Raw genomic sequence first — 25,416 nt, forward strand, 5'->3', positions numbered from 1 at the left:
AGCATCAGCGTCACTGTTGGTCCAGATCTCAAGGTCATCCGTCCGCCTGAGTCAGTCTCACGTCACAGCTGCATCTTCTCATTTGGCTCATGCTCTCAGCTGGAAGCGCACCAGCCAAGATTAAGGGCCGCGTCCTGTCGTGAGAGCGTGGCACTCGGTGGAGAGGTGACGCTTCAGCTGTGGACGCTCCACAGCGCTTGTGATCTTCAAATGTCCACTGGAGCATTAACCTCTAAACTTTGTTTTTTTTCTATCTAACCCTCAGATGTGACGAGTGAGTTTATGCCGTGACAAAATGCCCTGATTCAAACGAAGAAGGCAAGTTGAATGAATGTCTTTATTTCAGTGAAGTGATAATTCAGTCAAATGAATTATTCATTGTCATTACAGCTCACTGACATTTGTTTGTGAGGCCTGAAGGCGGCAAATGTTTGTCAAGCAAAGTGCTGTTTAACAAGGCTGAAATTGGAGGCACCAAAACATTGCATAATGAGGAGATGAAAGTGGACACAGAACTGTCGGAGGGAGGAAGGAAGGGTCCCTCAGGTCACCGCTGCAAGCCCCCTTCGTGGTGAACCTCGGTGGGAGGAACCCCACACGAGCCCAGCAGCGGCTGTATTTCCGTCCTGTCTCGATGGAGGAGGCGCCCGCGAGTGGCAGCGAGGCCTGGCTCAGATGGTGGTTTGGTAGTGGAGCGGTCTGGCTTCCTCGCTGGAGATGAGCGGTTCCCTCTCTCCCAACGTGATCAGGTCTTTCCACCGCCTCACTGACTCCAGAGGTCTCTGCAGCCAGCCTCCTCCCCTGACTGCAGCCAGGGCGGCCGTCATCACCAGCAGCCCCCCACCGAGGGCCGACAGCAGCAGCCAGGGCCACACCTCCCGCAGCTCCTCCAGCAGGGGGCGCATGGACTCGGCCAGCCGCTGGTCTGGAAGGAGGCAGAAGGAGGTTAGAGGAGAGCCGTGGCCTGTGGCGGTCCTGGACCCTACCTGCCCTCAGGAGGGAGCTGTACTCGTATCCCAGCTCCTTGCTGGAGATGAAGAAGTCAATGTTTCTGTGGAGCGGCAGGAAGGGCACCATGAAGTAGTCGCGGTTGTGTCCGATGGGGGCCATGGCCGCCGGGTACTGGGACTGGGACGGCCGGTGTCTGCGGAGCCACTGCTCGAAGAGGCTTGAGCAGAGAACAGCGAGTGAGTCGAGGCCGCGACGGGCGGTCCGGCTGCCGAGCTACCTGTCGACGAAGGCGTGGTGCAGAAGAAAGATGGGGTCGTTGGCCGAGCCCTGCACCGAGGACATGGTGCCGTTCATGAAGACGTGGAGGGCCGCGTGCATGCCCATGCGAGAGCTGTTCCCCAGACCCGTGCGGGGATCCCCGAACCCTGCAAGAGTCAGGCGTCTGGTTGGCATCTCCAGGGTCACATGTCCCTCTGGAGCCTGGTGCGACCCCCAGGAAAGGTCAGTCTTCCGCTGGGAGGCTCCTGGGTGGCGCTATCGATGGACTTCAGCGGATACAACCCGCTTTTAAAGCGCTCTTTCGTGAGTCAACGTCAACGTGCCTCACTCCCATAACGCACTGCAACAGCTGAACTCAGTCGACCCACCTTCCAGAGTGTTCCTGAAGCTGCGGTTGGCGCTGCGGTCCATGGCACCGGTGTCATAGTCGGCCAGACTCAGGGTGAACTCCGTCTCTGCTGACGTCGGCAGTCGCGCCACCACGTCCCGATTGTGGTTGCCCGGGCTCCGGCGCAGGGGCCCCTCCGGCCGCGCGTCGCAGAGCGCTCCTCTGCGGTTGTAGTCGGCCGCCTGAGAGCAGAGGACCTGCGGGTGGAGAGGCGCTTGAGACGGAGTCTTCACGCTCCGGTGACGCGACCTCGCACGCCTCAGTCTCCGTTGGGCTACGCGCGTGTCAGCAGTTGCGTGGGTCGCGCGGGAAGCCACGCGCCACGCTCGTTGCTCCTGATGGAGCGGACCTGCTGGAGTGGTCCCCAGCTGGTCCTCGTGTTCTTCTACGGCTAAACGGGTCTTATTTCTGACGTGGTTTCCGGAGTTGCGAAGCATTGTTTTGAGTGAGATCGATTCGATTGGATGATCGCGTCTTCCCGGGCAGATTCTCTGGTCGTTGTTCTTTTTTTGTTTTTTCAGGAGAATATCTTGATTATTCGGACACGGATTTTCTTGTCCTTCTGAAGAGTAATTTCTGATATTCTCTACTTCAGCATCACGTTGAGATGAGTGTATGAACACGAGCCGCGCCTGTTCCCAGCCGCTTCACTGAGGCTGAGTATTGGGCCCTAATAATCAAAAACAATCCGCCATTTTTCACTTTGGCAGAAATAATTCAAGGCTTTCTTTATGCCTATTTGATGAACTATTTCATGACTATGGGTCAACATGAAGACACCCGTTCTTTTCCTGACTCAGCAGAAATCCTTGGCGATATTTCCACAGATTTAGCAAATGTTTGTTCCATTTGAGAGAGCGCACTTTAATGTTACATCCCATGGTTTCATCTCTGTAAGTGTTCAAGCTAAATACCGCATCTGAATTAAATGTCGAATCAAATATACATGTAAGCATTACATCTAAATCTCGGTTTTAAGGATTTAGACGCCCCTTTCCTCCCAGTGCAGATTGGGACGCCCCCTGCTGGTCCTCGGCGCCTCTGACAGGCTCGCTTCGATTTAGATTTCAGATTCAGATGTAGATGCAGCATTTAGTTTGAACACTTACAGAGATGAAACAATGGGACCTAACATTAACGTGTGGTGTCTCAAATGGAACAAATATTTGCTAAATCTGTGCGGAAATATTGCCAAAGATCTCTGCTGAATCGGTCTTCATTTTCACATTCGGCAGCCTACTCATGCCTGATGTCTCTGTGAGGCCCGGCCTGCAGGACTTACTCTCCAGGACGAGAAGACTGAGCCGGGACTGAGCAGCCCCGGGTCCTGGGGGCTGGGCCCTCCCATCAGCTGGTCGCTGCAGACCTGGCAGCCCTCGGCGTCCCTCCAGTCCCAGTAGGGCAGGGTGAAGCCGCTGTCGCCGCTCAGCTTCCGGATCTCCTGTTCCCAGTGCAGCAGGAAGAGCCGGTGCCAGGGCAGGAAGGCAGGCGCCCAGTGAGCAAAGTCCACGTCGGTGAAGACGTTCCCGGCTGGCGGGAGCAGCGCGTCCCTGGACACGTAGTAGTGCATCCAGACAAAGAGGTCGTAGACGGACACGTCGGCGAACATGGGGCTGGAGCCGTTCTGCATCTGCTGGTAAGTCCCCGTCATCACCACGAAGTCCCGGCTGGTGGTCTGCTTGGCCAGGTTGAGGTAGGACAGCAGCCTGGACCGCTCACTTCTGGACAGGTGGAAGACGTTCCTCCTCAGAGACTCCCTCCTCTGGCTGCAGTCGGCTCCAGAGTAGCCGAACTTGCAGTCGGCGCAGCTGAAACCCATGAAGTTGCCGCTGCACTGACACGTCATGTTGAAGAAGACCAGGGGCCACTTCTCCCTGTCGTCCAGGCCGCTGTAGGGGTACTGAGGCCCGTCCGGTTGGGCGGTCACCCGCACCTCCCGACAGAAGCCGCGGCCGGAGCTGGCGCCGCAGGCCGAGCCGTCGCCCTCCCAGGCCGGGCAGCAACGCTTGCTGAGGAGCGCCTCCCTGCTGCTGCACGCCCGAGGAACCTGCTGCTGAGAGAGGCTCAGGCAGAGGCACAGACTGACCAGCCGCAGCCACCACATCGCGCTAGGCTACTGCCAGACGGAGGTGGGAGGGTTTCATTCCTGTCCGGGGCAACCCCCCTCCACCTCCCCCCAGCATGGGCCGGTCACATGCCGCCCGACCTCAGAGGCGGGTGACTGGCCCCATAAGCCCTTCCCAGCACAGCGGCATGAGTTAAAGGGGCCATTCATCCATGAAACGTCTTGAGATCCGTCTTGTGCTGGACTTCAGCGAGGGTTTGGGAGACGCACGCGCGTTTCTGAAACTGCTCACTCAAACCAATGAAGACGTCCAGAGCGACGGGTTCTGCCTCCACAGTTCCTTCTCACCTGACCGGAACAAGCGGTCGCCACCCACTGCATCAGTGCATGAATGTGTGCGAGGCCTTGTGAGGCCCAGCAGCTTCTTTGTTTCCGTCCCCTCAGAGCAAGGACACCGCCTGACACCACTTACACCCGACACAATGACTGAGCCTCAGGCAGCCATGACGCTTTGAAGCGTCGGAGCTGCGTGGTTCCACGCGCTGCGGGGGTCAATAAACGGACGGTGTATTGACCCCGCTGTGACCTTTGATGCAGAGCCAGCGCGTGACTTGAGGCGCGAGGGGAGCAGCTGCCAGCAGATGGCGCCAAGTGATCGGCCTGGCGTGTTGAAGAGACGCTGCCTGAGAACCACTTCTTAACAAGACGTTCCACCCCGCTGTCACGGCGCAGATGCCGGGAGCGCGCGCGCACGGACTCTTCTCCAGCACTTTGGACGTCACTTTGACTCCGACTCTGCAGCTCAGTGACTCAGTAGAAAAGCAGCTGTTCACCTGAAATGGTGCCGAAGAGACTGAGATCACTTTACAGTCGTGTGGAATCAAACCAAGTGTCCGCGTATAAAGTGCTCTGTGCGCGATCGTAAACGTATCTATCGTTCACTGCAAACGATTATTGCGTCGCGTATGTGTTCTATTAAATTAAGTATAAAGGTCTATTACAGAATTACTGAATCCTGGTGGTTACTGGAAATAAGCATGTTTGTTTTTTTAATCTGTGATTCATGTCGTTCCATGTAGGTGGATAAAGGGGCGGTCCCAGTGCCACCTGCAGGCCGGGAATGAGAGCGCAGCGGCCGCTTGATTGAAATGGAGTTCAATTGAGTCAAAATGTGCGACTGTTCCGCACATGGTGTTTAAGGAGATAATCCGCCTTGAATGGACATCATAGCGAGTGATGGCTTTCCTGCCGCAAGAAGGTCGCACATTGAAGCCTTCAGTGTTCCTCCTCCGACGGCTTTGATGCGTGTTTGGCGGAGGTTTGTGACACGCTGATCGGCGGCTTGGAGGAGGAGAGCAAGTTGGCGGGGGAGGAGGAGGCGCGCCGCCGCATTCTCTCGAGCTGCTGGAGAGCAAACGCGCTCTTTTGGAGGGAAACAGAAATGCGCCCATCCGCCGACCTGCGGGGAGAAGCGAGGTAAGTTCAAGTGACTGTGGCGCCTCGCGGAGAAAGCTCGAGCCGTTCAGCGCCGAGGGGCTCGGCAACAGTTTGGTTTCAGAACCCTGGACAGCGGTTGAATGCCTGGTCCACGGGGGAGAGGCGCCGGTCAGACCGCGAGCATGTGGAGCAACGCTTGCACTCTGAAGGCGCTCTCGGTCTTGGTCCTGCTGGGAGCGGATCCCACCTGGCTGCTGCGTCGGCCACACGTGGGGGTCAGCGCCCAGAACACCGAGAGGAGAGTGCTGGCCTACATCCCGGGGGACATCATCATCGGGGCCCTCTTCTCCGTCCATCACCAGCCGCCAGCTGATAAGGTACCTGGGCCGACCCGCCCTGCGCGCCTCTCCGAGGTTAGTGACCCTTGCTGGTGCTCGTCAGGTCCACGAGAGGAAGTGTGGCGCCGTGCGGGAGCAGTATGGAATCCAGAGGGTGGAGGCCATGATGCACACTCTGGATCGCATCAACGCCGACCCTCACATTCTGCCCAACATCACTCTGGGCTGTGAGATCAGGTACTGCTCCCGCAGCTCAGCGTGTCGGTGTGAGAGGAACATGTCTCACCGCGCTCTCTGAGCCTCTGATGGAGACGCCTCTCCTCCCCAGGGACTCGTGCTGGCACTCAGCTGTGGCGCTGGAGCAGAGCATCGAGTTCATCCGGGACACGCTGGTGTCCGGTGAAGAGGAGGAGAGCCAGGGAAGGTGCTCGGCCGAGCCCGGCGCCCTGCTGCTCCAGGGCAAGAAGCCCATCGTGGGGCTGATCGGACCGGGCTCCAGCTCTGTGGCCATCCAGGTCCAAAACCTCCTGCAGCTCTTCAACATACCTCAGATCGCTTACTCCGCCACCAGCATGGACCTGAGTGACAAGGTGAGTCTGAGCAGGGGCCCCAGGCGTGCCTCCAGCTCCTGAGGGCCGCCTCTGTCTCCGCAGAGTCTCTACAAGTACTTCATGCGGGTGGTGCCGTCAGACATGCAGCAGGCGCGCGCCATGGTGGACATCGTCAAGAGGTACAACTGGAGCTACGTGTCAGCCATCCACACGGAAGGTGGGTTCTGCTCGGGCACCTGGCCCGCACCCAGGAAGCAACGAGGACTGAGGGGTGAGGGCCGAGAGCTGAGTCTGCTGTGGTCCGTCCCAAGCTTCTCAAGTGGCTGCAGGCCATCCCTGGAAATCCCTCTAAACCACGGCTGGACCTGGCACGCAGAAGAGGATTTAACAAACGGACCTGTCCCTGCCAAACCTTCTACAGCAGGGTGAAGGTCACGCGCGTGTCTGGGCTCAGCCTTTGCTTTCATGAGGACCAGTCTTGAGCTGCAGCTGCAGTTCCGCAGCTCAGCAGTGTGTGGTGCTCTGTCGGAGCCAGAGCGCTGCTAGCTGAGGCTCCTGCGTTGCTCGTCTCAGTTCGCTGCTGGACGGATTCTCACTGCTGTTTCCTTCCAACTGAGTCCTAGGTTTGTGGACGGGCCAGAAACATCTCTGAGGAGGGAGCAGGAAGTGGCAGGAATAGCTTCCTCTCAAACGGACGTAAATCCTGTCATTCAAGTCTGACGAGGGTCCTGGGGGGGAGGGGGCGCTGGAGGGTCGTCCTGCTGTGAAGCTGGAGCAGAAACACCGGCGACCAGGAAGCAAAGGGATGCAGACTGGTGCATGGTGGGAAGCTTGTGACGCCTCTGTGGTTTCCCGCAGGCAACTATGGCGAGAGCGGCATGGAAGCCTTCAAGGACATGGCGGCCAAGGAGGGCATCTGCATCGCGCACTCGGACAAGATCTACAGCAACGCCGGGGAGCAGAGCTTCGACCGGCTGCTGCAGAAGCTGCGCGCTCACCTGCCCAAGGCCAGGGTGGTGGCCTGCTTCTGCGAGGGCATGACGGTCAGGGGCATCCTCATGGCCATGAGGCGGCAGCAGCTGGTGGGAGAGTTCCTGCTGGTGGGAAGGTGAGTGGGCTGCTGAGGAACATCCAGAGAGGTTTGTTCCCTCCCACCGTCTGAAGATGGGACGCACCATCCAGACGATGGAGGCGCAAGTCATCTCAGTCTTACAAGGTCATCTGCTGCTGCTGCTGCTGCTGTTGAGACCGTCGTCCTCATCATCATCATCATCATCATCATCATCATCGTCTTCACCGACCATCATGCAGGTCGAAGGTACGCGGCAGTGACGTGTCAGGGAAGGGTTTTTCTGAGCAGTGAGAGTCTCCCTGAGGTCCAGCCATGACCTTCAGGGCGGGGCTGAGGGAGGCGTGCGTGTGAGGCCCGGCGGCCTTCATGACCACGGGCCTGAGCTTCTGGTTCGACTGGAGGTTGACTCTGCTCACTGCTGCGGGCTTTTGTGGCGGGAGCCAATCGGAGTTTCAGACAGGGTCCCATGGCGGCGGCGGCAGAGCTGTGGTGGCGTGCTTTCATTGCAGATGAAGTCCAGCCAGAGGGCGGCAGCGTCCTCTCCCTCGCTCACACGGCTCCCTGCTGTGTCCTCATTAGGAGCCACTCATGGACGCTACGTCCAGCAGCTGGAGGTTTTCTGCTCTGACCCGGCTCACTCCTTCTCGCACCTCACGAGGGGTGCGAGGCGATGGCAGCCGCAGGAGGAGGAGCCACGAGCCGGGCTTCCTGCCTCACATGGAAGCAGGTTGGAGGAGGCGCAGCAGCTTGCTGCCCTGCGGGGCCCTGTGTGGGTGTGCGAGTGAAGCTGGCCAGAGTCAGAGCTCCTCACATCCATCCCTGCGCCTCACACAGCTCAGCACCCACACGTCTGTTGTGTAAGCCCAGCTTCTCCAAGCCACTGTTTTTAGCTCCGCTCTCTCTGTGTGAGTGAGTGTGTGTGTGTGTAGGTGTGATCCACCTACTGTCTGCGTTGACTGTGGAGAAATGACAGCGTTAGATGAAGAAGCTGAAGCAGCTTTTGTGGAAAAACCCTCAGCGCTCGCGCCACCACCACCACCACCACCACGACTCCTTGGTTCCACTGACCCGGTGAACGGAGGCGTCCAGGCCGCGCTGACAAGTCACCCCCCCTCGTGCCCCCGCATCACCGTCTGCTCTCCCTCCTCAGCGACGGCTGGGCCGACCGCTACGACGTCACGGACGGCTACCAGGAGGAGGCGGCCGGCGGGATCACCATCAAGCTCAAGTCGGCCTACGTCACCTGGTTTGACGACTACTACCTGAACCTGAAGCCGGACGCCAACCTGAGGAACCCCTGGTTCCCTGAGTTCTGGCAGCACCGTTTCCAGTGCAGACTCCGGGGCCACCCGCAGGAGAACGCCAAGTACAACCGCACCTGCACGTGTGAGTACGGCCCAGCAGGCGGCGCTGCGGCCTCTTGCTTGACATGAGCCTCTGAGCAGGGAGGGAGTCTCTGCGCCAGCACTACGCTCAAGACACCAAAATGGGCTTCGTCATTAACGCCATCTACTCCATGGCCTACGGCCTCCACGCCATGCAGCGCCTGCTCTGCCCCGGGCACCAGGTCAGCCGCCGCCGCCGCCCGCCGCCCGCCGCCGCCCGTCTGACCGCTGACTCCTGTCGCCAGGGCCTGTGTGACAACATGCAGCCCATCGACGGACGGCAGCTGCTGGACTTCCTGATGAAGACCAACTTCACCGGCGTCTCCGGGGAGACCGTGCTCTTTGACCAGAACGGAGACTCCCCCGGCAGGTGAGGGAGGCCAGCGGCGTGAGGGGCTGGGACGCGGCTGACGGCCTCTGCCTGGCAGGTACGAGATCATGAACTTCAAGCGGCTGGGTGAGGAGCACTACGCCTACGTCCACGTGGGCAGCTGGGACCAGGGCGGCCTGCAGATGAACGACCAGGAGATCTGGAGCCACGGCAGCGAGATCATGCAGTCGCTGTGCTCCCAGCCCTGCCAGAAGGCTCAGATCAAGGTAGCCCGCTCCCCGCCGGAGCCCGGGTCCTGCCCTTCACCCCGGCCCCCCGTCTGTGCAGGTGATCCGCAAAGGAGAGGTGAGCTGCTGCTGGACCTGCGCTGCCTGTAAGGAGAACGAGTTCGTGTTCGACGAGTACACCTGCCGTGCCTGCCTCCTGGGCTTCTGGCCCACGGACGACCTGCGGGGTACACTTGCTTTTCATCCGACCGCTCGACCGCTGCACTGCATCATGGGAGAGGTGATCCCGTCCAGGTAGACTTGACGTACGGGGGGCGGGGGACGGACCAGGAAGCACGAGGCGGGGGGAGGGGGCTCACTGAGAGACCTCACCAGACAGAGAGCAGAAGCAGGGGAGAGTCAGAGGGCCCGGCTGGTGTGGGCCCCCGACACCCGAGCGTCATCATGGAGACTCGCTGAGCGGGCAGGTCCCCGCCATCATGGCCTGCTGTCTTCCAGGCTGTGAGCCCATCGCGGTGCAGTACATGCGCTGGGGGGATCCGGAGCCCGTGGCCGCCGTGGTCTTCGCCTGCCTGGGTCTTCTGTCCACGCTCTTCGTCACCGCCGTCTTCATCAAGTGAGTCCCGCCCCCTGGTGCGCCGCGCGGCTCTGAGCCTGCGTCTCCGCACGCAGGTTCTGGGACACGCCCGTGGTCAAGTCCTCCAGCCGCGAGCTGTGCTACATCATCCTGGCGGGGATCTGCCTGGGCTACCTGTGCACCTTCAGCCTCATCGCCAAGCCGCACATCGTCCACTGCTACCTGCAGCGCCTGGGCATCGGACTCTCCCCGGCCATGAGCTACTCTGCCCTGGTCACCAAGGTACCTCAGCTGCCTGGGGGAGGGAGGGGGTCACCTGACCGCTCCGGCCTGCCGCGCGTCAGCCTGTGGTGTGTTTCCCACGCAGACCAACCGCATCGCTCGGATCCTGGCGGGCAGCAAGAAGAAGATCTGCACCAAGAAGCCGCGCTTCATGTCGGCCTGCGCGCAGCTGCTGATCGCCGCGCTGCTCATCCTGCTGCAGCTGGGCATCATCGTGGCGCTGCTGCTCATCCAGCCGCCGCAGGTGCCGTGACTGGCGGCTGCCCGGCGGCTGGCGCGCGCTGACGCCGTCTCCTGCTCCTCAGGTCGTCTATGACCACCCCAGCATCCGAGAGGTGCACCTCATCTGCAACCTGACCACGCTGGGCGTGGTGGCGCCGCTGGGCTACAACGGCCTGCTCATCCTCAGCTGCACCTTCTACGCCTTCAAGGTACCGGTCATGTGACCCGCCGGCTCCACTTGGCTTCCTGCTGACGCCGGCGCCGGCTGCTCTTCCCGCAGACGCGCAACGTTCCCGCCAACTTCAACGAGGCCAAGTACATCGCCTTCACCATGTACACCACCTGCATCATCTGGCTGGCCTTCGTGCCCATCTACTTCGGCTCCAACTACAAGATCATCACCATGTGCTTCAGCGTCAGTCTCAGCGCCACCGTGGCCCTCTGCTGCATGTTCGCGCCCAAGGTGAGGAGCCACCGCCGCCGCCGCCGCCACACCCTCTCCCGTCACACGCTCCTGTCGCCGCCCAGGTCTACATCATGCTGGCCAAGCCGGAGAAGAACGTGCGCAGCGCCTTCACCACCTCCACCGTGGTGCGCATGCACGTGGGCCACGCCAAGAAGGCCGCCGCCTCCAGCAAGTCCCCCAGCAGCATGGCCGCCAGGTGGGTGGAGCCCGGCAGCACACGCTTGCTCGACACTGGCTTCAGTCACGGGAGGAAATGTGGAGCGAGGGCTGGCTGCCCAGAGGCTCTGCCTCCAGAGGCGTTGGCTGGCAGAGGGGGCACCAGAGCGCAGGTTGTCAGCCAGGCCAGAGAGAGAGAGCTCTCTCCCTCCCACCCTCTCTCTCTCCTGCGCCCTCTTCTCTCCCTCTCTCTCCTCCCTCTCTTTCTCCCTCACCCTCTCTTCTCTCTCTCCCTCACTCTCTTTCCTGCTCCCTCTACTCTCCCCCTTCTCTCTCTCCCTCCCCCACTCTCTCCTGCTCCCTCTTCCATCTCTCTCTTCCTCCCCCTCTTTTCTTCCCCCGTCTCTCTCCCTTTCTCTCTCCCTCTTCCTGTCTCTCTCTCTGTCCTACTCCCTCTTCCTCGCTCTCTCTCTCTCTCTCTCTCTCTCTCTCTCCCCCCCCACCCTCTGTCCCTCTCTTCTCCCTCTCCCTCTCCCGCTCTCATCAAGACACTGGTCTCCACAGCTCCAACAGGAAGTCGGCCACCTGGGCCCAGAGTGAGCGCGGCTACAGGCCCAACCTGTGGAAGAGGATGTCGTTCCACGTCAAGAAGAAGGAGGCGCTGGAGAGCAACCAGACGGCCGTGATCAAGCCCTTCTCTAAAGGCCACGGTGAGCAGGAGGCCCGCCTCCCCCGCTCCGCCGCCCCCCTCACCAAGTCGGCGGGCGGCAGCAGCTCCTGCCTGCTGGACGTGGTGGGCGCCGTTACGCCGCCGTCGCCGCCGCAGGGCGCCACCATCATGGACCAGATCAGCTGCGTGGTCAACAGCTTCACCGCCAACATCAGCGAGCTCAACACCATGATGCTGCCTGGAGGAGCCCCCGACATGGAGCCGCCCTCCCTGGCGGCTCTGGCGCCCCCGTCCCCCTTCAGAGACACCTCTCTCAGCTCCAGCAGCAGCAGCAGCAGCAGCAGCAGCAGCTCGCCGCCGGCCTCCGAGGCCCAGTACGACCAGCTGCTGCTGAGGCACTTCAGCCAGAGCTCGTCCTCACTGTGAGGCCGGCGGCGGCGGCTGCTCTCCACGTCCCTCACGGGCGGCGGAGGAGCCAGGAGGGAGAGGCAGGAAGAAGAATGGTGGATGGTCTGTTGTCTTCTGCTCCTGTTGAAGCTCCAGACGCTTCCACAGTAACAACGTATGTCGCGGTGACGTCATCTGGAGGCAGGTGTGATGTCATGACCGGTGCTGCGGCGCTGACCGTGGTGGAGCCACCTGCCGCCGCATTACACTGGCGCTGCCTGGAGTGAACGATGAAGTATATAAAGCTGGGGTGACGTTGACTACTGACATGGTGCATCTGCGATAGTGACCAGTAGCAGGCTGAAGTATACTTGGACTCGAGTGTACTTCAGCCAGTGAACTTCAAGTGTGCTGCTTCAACCAAGTGTGTTATTGATCGCGGGAGTGGCTGAGTGACTGGGGCCAGCGCAAACATTTGTTGTGATTGTTTTTCTCTCATTTAACTAGTACTTTCATCGAGTGACTCCACCGTCGTTGCTGGCTGTGAGCGAGACGCTGCGCCGTCACGCCTCGGTGACGCGTCACCACTTGGGAGCCGCGTCGTCCTTCAGACGCCTCTCGACAGTAACTCGTGTGAACTGTAAATATTCACGTGGCATATGTCAAGCACGAGCCGCACACTGTACTGAAAGTGAAGTGCGGAGCTCGTGCACTGGCTGCGGAGGCGCCAGTACCGTGTCCGGCCGGCAGTACAGAGGCGCTCTGGACGCGCCGGTGCCAAGCCGAACCGAGGCGAGCGCCGAGGCGCCTGGGCCGCTGATCCCGTCCCGCGTCATGACGGCGGCGCGTTTGGTCGCGGGATCCAGGCCAAGGCGGGTTTGTGCTGCGCGTGTTTGACTTGATCCAGAAAGCCGCCGGACCCGCGTCCTGGCGCCAAGACGCGCCTCTCTGTCTCCTGCATGCGACCCTCGCCTGGAACTGTACTGTCCAACCGCCTCTTCCGCGTTTGCATGACGAGCAACAATAAAGCGCTTCGCTTCACCGGCGCCTGCTGCTTCTCACTTCCGCCGCGTCGCGCGCTCCACGCGGGCGTCACGTGCCCCTGTGTGACGGCGACTCGTCAGCGTGACGGGTCCCGGCGAGGTCACGCGCCCCAGCGCCTCTCGCTCCCCGCCCCACAGGCAGGGCGGCTCCCGCGCCCGCTCAGGCTCGCGACTCTCTCCTCGGACCCGAGCTCCGCGCTGCCATGACGGGAGCGTCGCCCTGCAGCGGCCTGCAGAGCCTGCAGAAGGAGCACCTGTACAAGGTGCTGGTCATCGGCGACCTGGGCGTCGGCAAGACCTCGGTCATCCGCCGCTACGTGCACCAGACCTACTCCACCAACTACCGCGCCACCATCGGCGTGGACTTCGCGCTCAAGGTGCTCAACTGCCGCTCCGAGACGGTGCGGCTGCAGCTGTGGGACATCGCGGGTGAGTGACGTCCGTGACACACTGGACGGGAAGGCGCGTCTGTTCGGCGAAAACGGCTCGCTGATGTTCGTGACGCTGTCAGATGGTGGCGAGATAAGGAGGAGAGGAAGTTGGCTGCTGAGTCACCGAGATGTTCACACTCTCTCTCACGCCCACGCACACGCACTGGCTCGGAGCTCGGACCTCTCCTGGCCCTCACCCTTGCCCCAGAACCCGGTTGTTTTCAAGTTTCCTCCCTCAACCAACAGGGAGGTGTGTGTCCCAGAGCCGGTCCTCACAAGAACGGATCAAGCCATCGCACTCAGGAGGGTGAGGCCAGTGATGCTCATGTGAGCAGCACCATGTGAGGAGGTCAGCTCCGTGGACACCAGGGTCGGATCCCGGGAAGCAGCTGGAAAGGGCCTGCAATGTTGGAGTGACTTGAAATCAGTGAGGTGACGTCACCCGCCCGGGCTCCGGTCACGCTGATCACACGAGGAAGTGGTCCGGAGAGGAGCAGCGCACACACACAGACACGCTTGTCTCTCCCTCTGCTCTGCCATGGCCCTTTCCCCAGCCTCCCACGGACCGCACACGGCTCAGCTGATCCAGACTGGGACCCAGTCGCTCTGCAGTCTTCGCCCTCAAAGCTGTGTGTGGACCGGGCCGCGCACACACACACACACCCCCAGGCAGCTGCCGACTCCCTCCAGGGGTCATTACCCGGCTAAACTGTGGCGTTGTTGTGGGACAGGCGGCCACTGTCTCCTCATTAGGAGCAGCGGAGCTGGGCGGGGCGGGGGGTGGTCAGCTGCTGGGACAGCTCAGCTGATTTCCAGGGACTCGAAGATGAGAGTGTGTGACGTGTCCCCGCAGGCCAGGAGCGCTTCGGCAACATGACCAGGGTCTACTACCGGGAAGCCATGGGAGCCTTCATCGTGTTCGACGTGACGCGGCCCACCACCTTCGAGGCCGTGCTCAAGTGGAAGGAAGACCTGGACTCCAAGCTGCTGCAGTGCGACGGCCGCGGCGTGGCCACGGTGCTGCTGGCCAACAAGTGCGACCAGGGCCGCGAGCTGACCAGCAACGGCCTCAAGATGGAGCAGTTCTGCAAGGAGCACGGCTTCGTGGGCTGGTTCGAGACCTCGGCCAAGGTGAGCGCAGAGCCCAGCGGGTCAAAGGTGGCCTTCGGTCTGGTGAGGGTCACTCGAACCTTGCCCTCCTGACTGCTTCTGATCCACGTGGCCCGCTTCCACACGCCAGCTCAACATTCCGACGGGGTCAGAGGTCATCAAGTGTGACCCCAGAGGAAGGAGGCTGGGAAGGGAAGCAGGGCTTGTTTGTGCTGAAGCTGCTCTGATGTTCTTCTCCTGTCGTGCAGGACAATCTCAACATCAGTGAAGCAGCCAACTTCCTGGTGCAGCACATCATGGCCCGCGAGAGCCACATCCTGAGGAGCGCGGCCCCCGACACCGTCTCGCTGCAGCCGCACTCCGCCGCTCCCTCCTCCTGCGCCAGCTGCTTCAAGTAGGCCACGCCCACGCCGCCGGCTCTGTTGGGAGGTCCCGAGGAGCCGCTTCTGTTTGGGTCTCGATCATCTGCAGCGCACGCGTCACACTCGGCTCGGACCGGGCCGGGTCACCTGGTCCCTGGCCGCCGGAGCTTGAATTCAAGCAGCGCAGGGTCGGAGCTGGAGTGGAACCAGGGAAGATGGTGACAAGAGGAGGAGGTCAGCAGGTGACCAGCAGCGCTCAGGACTGGGCTCCTGAGCGGGCCGCGTCCAGACTTCCTGAAGAGGAAACAGCAGTCCAAAGTGCCGTGCCACGTTTCCATGATGCTCCTTCACTCACCACTCTGGAGGCTTCAGGGCTTCTGAACGAGTAGTTCAAACTCGGGCCGCGCGACGGGAACTTGACTCTCGGCTCGACTGCAGCGTCGGCGTGTCGGGTCGGTCATGGTCAGGACGTCAGCCGGATCCTGCTGAGGGCACCTGCCCGACCCTCCGTCTCCATGGAAACTGCCTGTGTTTCTCAGTGTCTGACCCGAGCCAGCGTCTCTGCGCGTGTGTCCCGCTGGAGCGTCTTCACCCCCAGCAGCAGCAGCAGCGCTCATTCTCGCTCCCGGAACCTGTCGTGATGCCTTCGCTATTTATTTGGAAATAAATGTGTCGAGACCCGCGGCGCCGCCCCGCTGTGTGTCGGCTTCTCAACTCACGTCGGTGGAAACATTTCTGAAACCTTTTTCCCTCAGTTCGTCCAAGCCTCGCTCTGTCGGGACAGCCACCTCATCGCTTTCCTGGTCGATGTTCCTGCAGTCGTCCAGCCACATCAGTCTGTGGAGCGCAGCTCCGAGTTGAGCGTGTAGAAATGTCTGGCAACAAGCGAACCGACCCCAAGACGGGGTTAGTTGAGAGGTCCATGGGTCCAGTCGGGTCACCACGATTCAGTTCTGTTCCCTCCTCCGGGGCGCTCAGGAGGAGCGCGCTGACCTGCTCCAACACGTTCACAATTGTTTGGCAGGCAGCGCCACCTCTCAGCTCTCAGGACCACTGCAGCTCAGCTCTGGAGCTGCCCCTGGACCAGACTGGAACCCAGTTCATTTGAAGGCTCAACCTTGTCAGGTCCAGTCACATGCGTTGGTCCTCACAATTGTTGGCTCCGCCCCTCGCACCAGATCAGGACGGCAGGAAGCAGCTTCCTCCTGAGCTGATGGTGTTGAGGCGGCTGTCACAGTCGAGCTCCTCACTCTGAGCTCCTCACACTGAGCTCCTCACACTGAGCTCCTCACTCTGAGCTTCTCAGTCTGAGCTCCTCACACTGACCTCCTCACACTGAGCTCCTCAGTCTGAGCTCCTCACACTGAGCTCCTCACTCTGAGCTTCTCAGTCTGAGCTCCTCACACTGACCTCCTCACACTGAGCTCCTCAGTCTGAGCTCCTCAGTCTGAGCTCCTCACTCTGAGCTCCTCACACTGACCTCCTCACACTGAGCTCCTCAGTCTGAGCTCCTCACTCTGAGCTCCTCACTCTGAGCTTCTCAGTCTGAGCTCCTCACACTGAGCTCCTCACTCTGAGCTCCTCACACTGAGCTCCTCACACTGAGCTCCTCACTCTGAGCTCCTCACTCTGAGCTCCTCAGTCTGAGCTCCTCACACTGACCTCCTCACACTGAGCTCCTCAGTCTGAGCTCCTCAGTCTGAGCTCCTCACTCTGAGCTCCTCACACTGACCTCCTCACACTGAGCTCCTCAGTCTGAGCTCCTCACTCTGAGCTCCTCACTCTGAGCTTCTCAGTCTGAGCTCCTCACACTGAGCTCCTCACTCTGAGCTCCTCACTCTGAGCTCCTCAGTCTGAGCTCCTCACACTGAGCTCCTCACACTGAGCTCCTCACTCTGAGCTCCTCAGTCTGAGCTCCTCACTGTGAGCTCCTCACACTGAGCTCCTCACACTGAGCTCCTCACTCTGAGCTCCTCAGTCTGAGCTCCTCACTGTGAGCTCCTCACACTGAGCTCCTCACACTGAGCTCCTCACACTGAGCTCCTCACACTGAGCTCCTCACTCTGAGCTCCTCAGTCTGAGCTCCTCACTGTGAGCTCCTCACACTGAGCTCCTCACACTGAGCTCCTCACTCTGAGCTCCTCAGTCTGAGCTCCTCACTGTGAGCTCCTCACACTGAGCTCCTCACACTGAGCTCCTCACACTGAGCTCCTCACACTGAGCTCCTCACTCTGAGCTCCTCAGAGCGCGGGGGGGGCTCATGGCTTCTGCTGGTGCGAGGTTCAGAGAGGCCGCCGTGATGCTGACCTTTGACCTCGCCGAAGAGCGACGTAGGCCTGTAGTTTGGCTTCAACAAACAGCGTCTCTGCGACAGAGGCCCAGTTTGACGCGAACAAGACGCCCCTCGCCAGGTGAGTCTGGATGGGATTATAATCCAGGAGGCAAACCCCTCTGTGTAAACACGACCTTCCACCTGCTTTACATCACACGTCTGACAGCGAGGAAACAAGCCTCCAGCGAGCCGCAAACAAAAAGGTCAAACTGCACTTCATACGTCACTGGGGGACGTTTGTGTTGGTGTCCGCTGGGTGGGGAAAAAACCCGCCACCAGATGGCGCCAAGGCTTCTGTGACGTGTGGAAGTGGAGCGTGGTGCAGCGCGGGTCACCGAGGCAGAGCTCCTCTGCTGAGCTTCCAGTGGTGGAAGAGAAACGCTCAGTCACGTGGCCTCCTTTAGCAGTTCCCAAGTCTGGCCATGGTGGCGGAGCTGACCAGGAGTCAGGCGTGAGACCTTCTCCCTCCGCAGCAGCAGCTCCAGGGCAGGACTCCCCCAGCCCTCACCAACAGGAGTGGATCACTGGAGACGAGCCGAGGACCTGGCTAGGACCTGCAGCGCCTCCGGCTTGGTCATGCTCATGACACGTTCTCAGCTTCATCTGGCTCAGGCGGCGCTTCTCCTCTGCTCCCCTGACACGCGCACACACGAGACGGCGCGTCAGCGGGGCGCGGGCTTCTGGCCCTGGAGCCCAGGCGACCTGCTGGTCTTCTAGAGCCAGGAGTCCCAGAGCGGTTGCTTCATCGGCGACTGGCAGGGCCTCCACAGAAGAAGCTTCTGAGCGCCCTCCGTGTCACGTGGCCTCCGTGAGAGCGAGTGGAAGGGGCAGGGAGCAGTGCACGTGCGCGCGCGCGCGTGTGTGTGTGTGTGTGTTGAAACAACTCTGGGTGCTACAGAGAAGGCGCTGCTGACTCATGCGCTCTTGCTGATAAAGGATGAGCAAGCAGTTTTCCCAGTATAATTCTGGTCCACAGACAGAACGTCTTTTCCCAGGAAACTCACTCCCAACTCCAACCATCCAGAGCCCTGTTGAGAAGGAAGAGCCAGCTCAACACCAGCAGCAGAGTCAACCCAGCGCTCCGACACGCACGGCGAGTCACAGCAGCCAGGTGGCTCAGGTGGCTCCAGCAGCTGAAGCGCAGGCTCTGACTCATGAAGCACAGGCAGGAAGTGACTCCAGAGGCAGGTCCTTTATTAACAGGCAGGTGTTCACTCCCACCCACATGCAACACAGTCCTGCCTTCCACCCCGGACACAGAGCAGCTGCGCGCATGGATGAACACAAGCCTTCTGGCTCCGCAAAAGTCAGCACACTAACCAGGAAAAGCAGCCTCAGCTGGCGCCGCACCGTCGAACCTGGTCTGACGTTCTGCAGCCCAAAGTCAGAGGTGAAAAAGTAAAAAAAAAACACACAGCAGCGCTCCGTGTCATGAGCAGAGTCACAGACCGGAAAGAGCACTAGCTAAGACTTGAACCCGGCGGCTGACGACAGGTGTGTCTCCAGGTCCAGGGGTCAGTGAGGCTCACAGGTCACGAGGAGTCACGTCTTAACGGATCGCTGAGGCAAAGCCTCTCCAACTGCTTGGCACGCTCGTCGTGGACAGTCACCAAGGTGCGGTTCTCCTCCGCCAGATGCCGGAACTCCTCTTCCAGCCGAGCGATCTCCATGGCAACCTTCTCATCCTCCACCAGCTCGGCCAGCAGCTGGCGTCTGCATGGAGGGAAAGCTGACGGTAACATGCCGTTGAGAGGCGAGGCCCGCAGAAAGAAGAGAGAGGCGGCCAGAGGGACGCAGAGAGAGAGTGGGAGAGAAAGATGGATGAGCAGATGAAGAGACTGAGAGCCAGAGGAAGAAGGAGAGACAGAGGATCAGCCGGTCCGAGTGAGGAAAGCTCTGAAGAGGATGAAGGCAGCAAGGAGAAGCAAGCTGGAGCTCTGACAGAAGAGACTCCGGGTCAGGTCAGACACGTCTGAAGCCAGGATGGACGGATGGATGGATGGATAGAGAGACAGAGAGAGGTGTTACTGCACCCGTGTGTGGGTGGGTGGGTGTGTGTGTGGGTGGGTGTGTGGGTGGGTAGCAGAAAAAGCCTTGAAAATCCCACTGCTAAGACTGTCCACAGCTGCAGAGGACACAGGGGACAGTAGGGGTGTGTGTGTGAGAGAGAGAGAGACACAGAGAGAGACACAGAGAGAGACACAGAGAGAGAGAGACACAGAGAGAGAGAGACACAGAGAGAGACACAGAGAGAGAGAGACAGAGAGAGAGACACAGAGAGAGAGAGAGACACAGAGAGAGAGAGAGACAGAGAGACAGAGACAGAGACAGAGAGAGAGGACGTGTGTGTGTGTGACAGTGTGTGAGAGAGAGACAGTGAATAATCCCTCAGAACAAAGGCTCACAGCAGTGGTGTGTCACAAAGCCAGACACTAGAGACATCGAAGCCTGTGACTGAACCGTACCGACACCTGAGCCTCACCTGCTGTCTGACAAACACCTGACATTGGGTTCACGTCCAACACGGCTCCCTCTAGTGGCCGCTGACAGCAGAGGTCTTGCATGACCGTGAACGTCCCCACTGTGGGACTAGTGGAGGCCACGTGATGCCCTCTATTCTCATGCAGTCGCGAGGCGTGGTGTTCTCACCGTCTGTCCTCCAGTAGTGCGATGTCACGCTTGACCTGGTGGAACTCGCGGGCCATCCTGCAGTGCTCCCTGTACACATGAACACTCTCCCTCAGCGAGCGGCAGGGGGGCACGGGCTGGGGGGAGAGGACACGCCACAACTGAGACGTGGACGCCGAGACACACCATGAAGCAGGAGTGTTTGGGCATCTTTGTCGTCATCACAGACAGAAGGGAGCGACAACTCCTTCATCTGACACTCTGAAGCCACGCGGCAGGATCATTCAACGACAACACGCAGGGCAGCGGCAGGGGCGCGCGGAGCCCTCGCCGCTCACCCTCAGATTTACCTGCAGCCGCTGCTCCAGGTCTGGGAAACTCCGCTCTGCATCTTCAACATCTGGAAACAAAAACATGCATCCGTTAAAGGGAGTCCAGTCTGCAGCTGCACCGGGACGCCAGACCAGATCGGCTCCTTCCATGCCTGCTGACCCTCACCAGTGGCTCCATCAGAAAGTCAGGCAGCAGGACCACGTCACGCTTCTTCTCAAAGGCAAGAGATTCCTGGGAATATCAGTGGATCAAGCCTTGGAGAGTCAACCAGCAGCAGGAGTTCTGCTGAAACTCTCCATCCAAGAGGCGCAGCGCCTCAGCGTCATGGCGGATGGATGTTCTCATGTTCCTCTCCACACCAACGGAGGTGCAACTTCCAGGAGCGAAGGATCATTTCACTGCTGTTCTGCAACCGCCTGCGGGAGCCACGCTCTCAAACGTGAACAGCATGTCGTCCCAGCAGCCCAGTCCCTCTGCTGACCACCACTGACCCTTCCAGCCTGTCCGGCTTGACCTTTATCTCTATAGGGCCGAGCCATGTCCCGACTCTGCCTCGGGCCTCCAGGGCGTCGCCACGTCCTCCGCCCGCTTGCCCTCAGTCAAGCTGCTTTACACCTCTGTCACGTCACCACCCGGCGCCTGACCCAGCTCCACACGGTGTCATTTATGGCAGTGAAATGACTCACGAGAGGACGGTACTTCTTCTAACTGGCACCTTGGTTGTCTGTGTGCAGACGAGCTCCCTTCTCTCAGCTAGCCCAAAGTCTCACCCACGTTCACATGGATAAAGGCAAAGCTTGTCAAGAAAGCAACATGAACACGAGCTGACCACAGGACGACCAACACAGTCGAAGCCAGCGACTGAGTCATGCTCCGGAAGTGAACCGGAACCGGACCCGGACCCGGACCCGGACCCGGAACCGGACCCGGAACCGGAACCAGAACAGGAACCGGACCCGGGAACCGGAACCGGAACCGGAACCGGACCCAGCCCCGGACCCGGACCCTGCCCCAGCCCCAGACCCAGCCCCGGACCCCGGACCCGGAACCGGAACCGGACCCAGCCCCAGACCCGGAACCGGAACCAGAACCGGAACCAGACCCAGACCCAGACCCAGCCCCAGACCCGGACCCGGACCCGGACCCGGACCTAGACCCAGACCCGGACCCGGACCGAGACACGGACCCGGACCCGGACTCGGACCCAGAGCCAGACCCAGCCCCAGACCCGGACCCGGACCCCTACCCGGACCCTGCCCCAGCCCCAGACACAGCCCCGGACCCAGACCCGGACCCGGAATCGGAGCCGGACCCGGACCCGGACCTGGACCCAGCCCCAGACCCGGAACCGAAACCGGAGCCAGACCCGGAACCGGAGCCAGACCCGGAACCAGACCCGGAACCGGAACCGGAACCAGACCCAGCCCCAGAACCGGAACCGGAACCGGAACCAGACCCGGAACCGGAACCGGAACCGGAACCAGACCCAGACCCGGACCCGGACCCAGACCCGGACCCGGAATCGGAGCCGGACCCGGACCCGGACCTGGACCCAGCCCCAGACCCGGAACCGAAACCGGAACCGGAACCGGAACCAGACCCGGAACCGGAACCGGAACCGGAACCAGACCCAGCCCCAGACCCGGAACCGGAACCGGAACTGGAACCAGACCCAGACCCGGAACCGGAACCGGAACCAGACCCAGACCCAGACCCAGACCCAGACCCGGACCCAGACACGGACCCGGACTCGGACCCAGACCCAGACTGGGAACCGGAACCGGAACCGGAACCGGACCCAGCCCCAGACCCGGACCCGGACCCGGACCCGGACCCGGACCCAGAACCAGACCCGGACCCGGACCCCACGCCCCTGCTGAGAAACACCCGCTCAGACGCCGACATCAGCGTGCGCCGACCAGCCAGGCTGGAGGACGCGGCGCGGATTGACAGCCCGAGTGCACACACAGAGGGAGGGTGAAGCAGACAGCAACCAAAATAGCCTGCAGAAGATCCAGTCTGCAGCGCTTGATCTCACTTCCTAAGAGAAAGACAAGGGGATCAGAGGTGGGTGGGGAGCTGCCTTTAAATATAGGCCAGTGTTCTAAAAGCTGAGCAGTGAGTCAGGCAGTCAGACGCTGCCAGCATTGGCCCGGGACACTGGACGCTGCCTCCCGGCCTGACGGACAGCACCTGGTGGGAAGGTGTGTCTGGCCCAGCCACTGCAGCGCCGTTATTTGCTGCTTTTGCAGTGGAAAAAGGGCATTGGCAGTGCACAGCTGAGCACAGGCGAGAGCCGCCTCTGACTTGAACACGCTGGGCTTGACCAGAAATAGAGGGGACACCTGTCTGAGCTGCGGCTGCTCTGCTGTGGTGGGAGGCATGACGCACACAGCCAGAGTGAACACACAGCAAGCCTTCAGCTGCACGAACATTACAGCAGCTAAAAAAAGAAAACACCATCATCAAGACGTGACGTGTTGCTCTCATCTGCCCCGACCCACCGTAAACACCGCAAGAGTTGGTGGCGCATGACAGAAGAATCCCACAATCCAGTGGGTGACGGAGGCGCAGCATGGAGGGCACCATGCAGTGGATCTGAGCACAACACAGAGCAGACCATGCTGCGCCAGCACACGTGACACCGACTCATTCACGCCCTCACAGTGAGCGCTGGGCCGTGATGGGACTGGGCCTGCTGTCGGACCCCACACACACGCACACACACACAGGGGTCTGCCTCCGCGGGAGACGCTCACCTGACGTTTCTTCAAGGCTGAAGGCGATCCGAACCTGGGGTTTATCAGGAGACACTCTTCTGGCCGAGGTGATCATTTATCCCTCCACTGAGCAGCGGCCGGTCACAGCTGCAGACGGAAGGAGCGGCAGGTGAGTTCACACAACACTGGCCCGCGACAACTGGACCTGTTCTCAGTCAGTCATTCCAGTTTCTTATGGATAGACTCCTTTGCATTTCACTGGCAGTGTGAGGGAAGGATGACGTTCAGACTCCTGGCGGGTTGCTGGCCAAGGCTGCCTCGCTCTTTCTGGTTGCACCATTCCTCCTGCAGTGCCGACGCCGCCTCTCACAGCTGCTGGAGCTGGTGGCGGCCGTCCTGCCTGTTAGCTTCCCCGCTCGGGCGCGCGTGCCTCCCGGCCAGGCAGGGCCTCAGGGGGAGTTTCACCACCACACTCAGTGACGTGGAGGCAGCAGCTGTCGCTTGACTTGCTGTTTCACCTGTGGCTCAGCCCAAGTTCTCCGGCCGGCGGGACAAAAGCAGACTTGTGTTCCACGTGATGAGCGGCTCATCAGCCCACCTCTCATGCAGCTATCCTGAAACTTTTCCAAAATGCGCCTGTGTATAGCTGCTCCTTGTTAGCGTGCCGTGCTAGTAGCTGAAACGCTATTGAAACTTTTTTTTTTTCAATCACCCAAAGAAAACTCTTCATTGCTCAGCATGTAAAGAGTTGGAAAGAGCGGGAGTTTACCTGAGGCGGAGGCCGGCGAGCGGCGGCAGGGGTCACGGCGGAGAGTCAAGGCTCACACAGCCAGGCGGGTGGGATCAAGGTCCGGGTGCGCTGCGCCAGCACCGGCCCAACTGCAGCACAAAAGAGCGAGGCGGCGCTGGAATGCGGCCCGCTGTCCCTGTGAGGCGGCCCGGGCCCAATTAAATGTCTCGGATGACATGACGGTAGCCCGCAAAAATGCCCGTAGCTCACGCGCGGATTTGATGGCGCGAGCTTGGCAATAGCTGCCCAGTGAGGCAGTTGCTGAGCTATAAACGTGGCCGCTGCTGTCTGCCGCTCTATTTTGGAGGGTTCAGAGGGGGGCAGGCACGCGCCCCAGCCTCCTGTTACGCTGAGCTCTCACCGGCCGGAGCTCCTCCAGAGTCAGGGGTGGAAGAGAACGTTGCTGGGTTGCACAGGAGGAACGCCGGCACCTGGAGCTGAACGTCCCTGAGCGGCAGGTTGAACTCTCTCCTGACTCTCGCTGTCCTGTCTCCAATGTTACGACTTCCAGCTGGGAGCGAGTTGCTCACCATAGCTGACGCAAGCCCCTTTCCTGTCAGACAATATCTTTATTCCTTTATGAACATACAAACGTCATCAAAACAAAAAAAATCTTTCATCAGTAAGAAAAAAAAACTGTTGTAACTGTGCTGTAATGAGGGAAGATTGAAGACTTTTATTTTGAAGGCACCAGGTGAGGCAGTCAGCTGCAGGTGGTCCCCGGTGACTGCCGGGCCCTGCGTTGGCCCCTGGGCCCTGCGGTGACGCCGGGCCCTGCGGTGGCCCCCTGTGTGAATGTACCCTCCTTCACTGATGGTCTTTTGCCGCAGACTGGTCCAACGGGAAGTGAGTCTACAAGCATGTGCAGGTGTTGCCATGGAAACGCGTGCAACTTTTGCTCTCATCGCAGTACAGGTTATTGTAACAAGGTCACGCCAGCTGGGCTCAGGTGAGGTCAGGCAGCCGCCCGGGGGCTGGGGGGCGGAGCTCAGCGCTGGTAATCCACGCTGGATTAGGTGATGGAAAAAAAATCTACACAGCCTTCAGTTTTGATGAAGAATGACGGTCTTGGCAGATTAGAGCCGAGCAAACGCTGTGCCATGGGCCTGAGCCCAATCTCAGAATTAATCTGCAAACCAAAATAAAACCTCATTACACGCAGAGATTAAGAAAAGCTCCCAGGACGCACACAAGCATCCAGCACAGGCCACGCAGAGCACCGCTCTCAAGGTCGCCACCTGCCAGCCATCTGCCCAGCTCCGGCCGCTCCGGCCTCCAGGGGGCGCTGCGCCAGCTCCACCTTCAGAGCAGATGAAATGAGCCAGACTTGAATCTCTGTTCCTCCAGGTCCAATCCTGGAAGAGCAGGAGCGGGACCAGACCAGAGGAGCCACCAGACCCACCGGACGGCAGGCGGAAACCCTGCAGCAGGATCACATGGCTCGCCGCTTTCCATCGTGTGAAGGTGCCTGCACACGTCCGCCTGGTCTTCTGTCGGGGAGGAGCCATCAACGCTTGGGCGGCGCCTGGCTGATGGGTGTCGTGCAGCGCGGCCCCGCCCACCACGCTCCTCACCAACACACAGGTGAAGATCCCGTCCATCCAGGGGGAGGACTGAGGATTGGACTCGTGTTGTGAGCTCGCACAGGCGGGTCTCCGTCTGCCTCCGCCGCCGTGACTCGGCTGGACGGACCGTTCTGACCTGCTGAGGCCTGCGAGTGAGTGTGGCCTGGTTTATACTGACCACACACACTGCCCTCGCAGGGACCTTATGTCTTGGTGGGGACCTTCTGCCGGTCCCCACAGGTCCAAACCTCAATTTGAGGATGAAGACTGGTCCAGGTGAGCCGGGTGTTCAGGGGGAGAGGCTGATGGCCAGGAGGA

At 60.5% G+C, this 25,416-nt stretch overlaps 3 protein-coding genes across 7 annotated transcripts; 1 reads left to right on the top strand and 2 right to left on the bottom strand.

Moving 5' to 3' along the window:
* Nucleotides 1-4: 4 nt before the first annotated feature.
* LOC128748425 (ras-related protein Rab-38-like) lies at nt 5-15,401 on the top strand. Of its 4 annotated transcripts, none has more exons than XM_053847202.1 (22): nt 5-165; nt 266-1,452; nt 2,854-3,254; nt 4,763-5,497; nt 5,562-5,695; nt 5,787-6,048; nt 6,112-6,226; nt 6,868-7,117; nt 8,232-8,467; nt 8,527-8,648; nt 8,712-8,836; nt 8,895-9,063; nt 9,125-9,251; nt 9,523-9,640; nt 9,697-9,883; nt 9,969-10,127; nt 10,189-10,314; nt 10,386-10,568; nt 10,634-10,767; nt 11,292-11,437; nt 14,112-14,389; nt 14,617-15,401. In XM_053847202.1, exons 4-22 carry the CDS (start codon nt 5,261-5,263, stop codon nt 14,764-14,766), a joined length of 3,258 nt encoding a protein of 1,085 aa, XP_053703177.1. In that variant the 5' UTR covers nt 5-165; nt 266-1,452; nt 2,854-3,254; nt 4,763-5,260; the 3' UTR covers nt 14,767-15,401. The 4 variants fall into 4 exon arrangements, with proteins under 4 accessions (XP_053703177.1, XP_053703180.1, XP_053703178.1 ...); XM_053847205.1 differs by having other exon boundaries at nt 123-1,452; nt 4,763-5,159; nt 5,231-5,497; XM_053847203.1 differs by lacking the exons at nt 5-165; nt 266-1,452; nt 2,854-3,254 and adding an exon at nt 4,146-4,646.
* On the bottom strand, nt 352-3,722 carry LOC128748433 (tyrosinase-like). The gene is made up of 5 exons (XM_053847225.1): nt 2,901-3,722; nt 1,599-1,815; nt 1,229-1,376; nt 987-1,168; nt 352-925 (listed from the first exon to the last, which is right to left on the bottom strand). The coding sequence occupies exons 1-5, from the start codon at nt 3,720-3,722 to the stop codon at nt 672-674; spliced, it is 1,623 nt and encodes a 540-aa protein (XP_053703200.1). The 3' UTR covers nt 352-671.
* A 2,884-nt stretch (nt 15,402-18,285) lies between the features above and the next one.
* map3k7cl (map3k7 C-terminal like) lies at nt 18,286-25,332 on the bottom strand. 2 transcript variants are annotated; one of them, XM_053847244.1, is made up of 5 exons: nt 23,895-25,332; nt 22,783-22,890; nt 20,041-20,090; nt 19,712-19,827; nt 18,286-18,775 (listed from the first exon to the last, which is right to left on the bottom strand). In XM_053847244.1, exons 2-5 carry the CDS (start codon nt 22,856-22,858, stop codon nt 18,595-18,597), a joined length of 423 nt encoding a protein of 140 aa, XP_053703219.1. In that variant the 5' UTR covers nt 22,859-22,890; nt 23,895-25,332; the 3' UTR covers nt 18,286-18,594. The 2 variants fall into 2 exon arrangements, with proteins under 2 accessions (XP_053703219.1, XP_053703218.1); XM_053847243.1 differs by having other exon boundaries at nt 23,513-25,332.
* Nucleotides 25,333-25,416: the final 84 nt, after the last annotated feature.

Source organism: Synchiropus splendidus, chromosome 17 (genome assembly GCF_027744825.2).
Source record: "Synchiropus splendidus isolate RoL2022-P1 chromosome 17, RoL_Sspl_1.0, whole genome shotgun sequence".
NCBI classification, from domain to species: Eukaryota; Metazoa; Chordata; class Actinopteri; order Syngnathiformes; family Callionymidae; genus Synchiropus; species Synchiropus splendidus.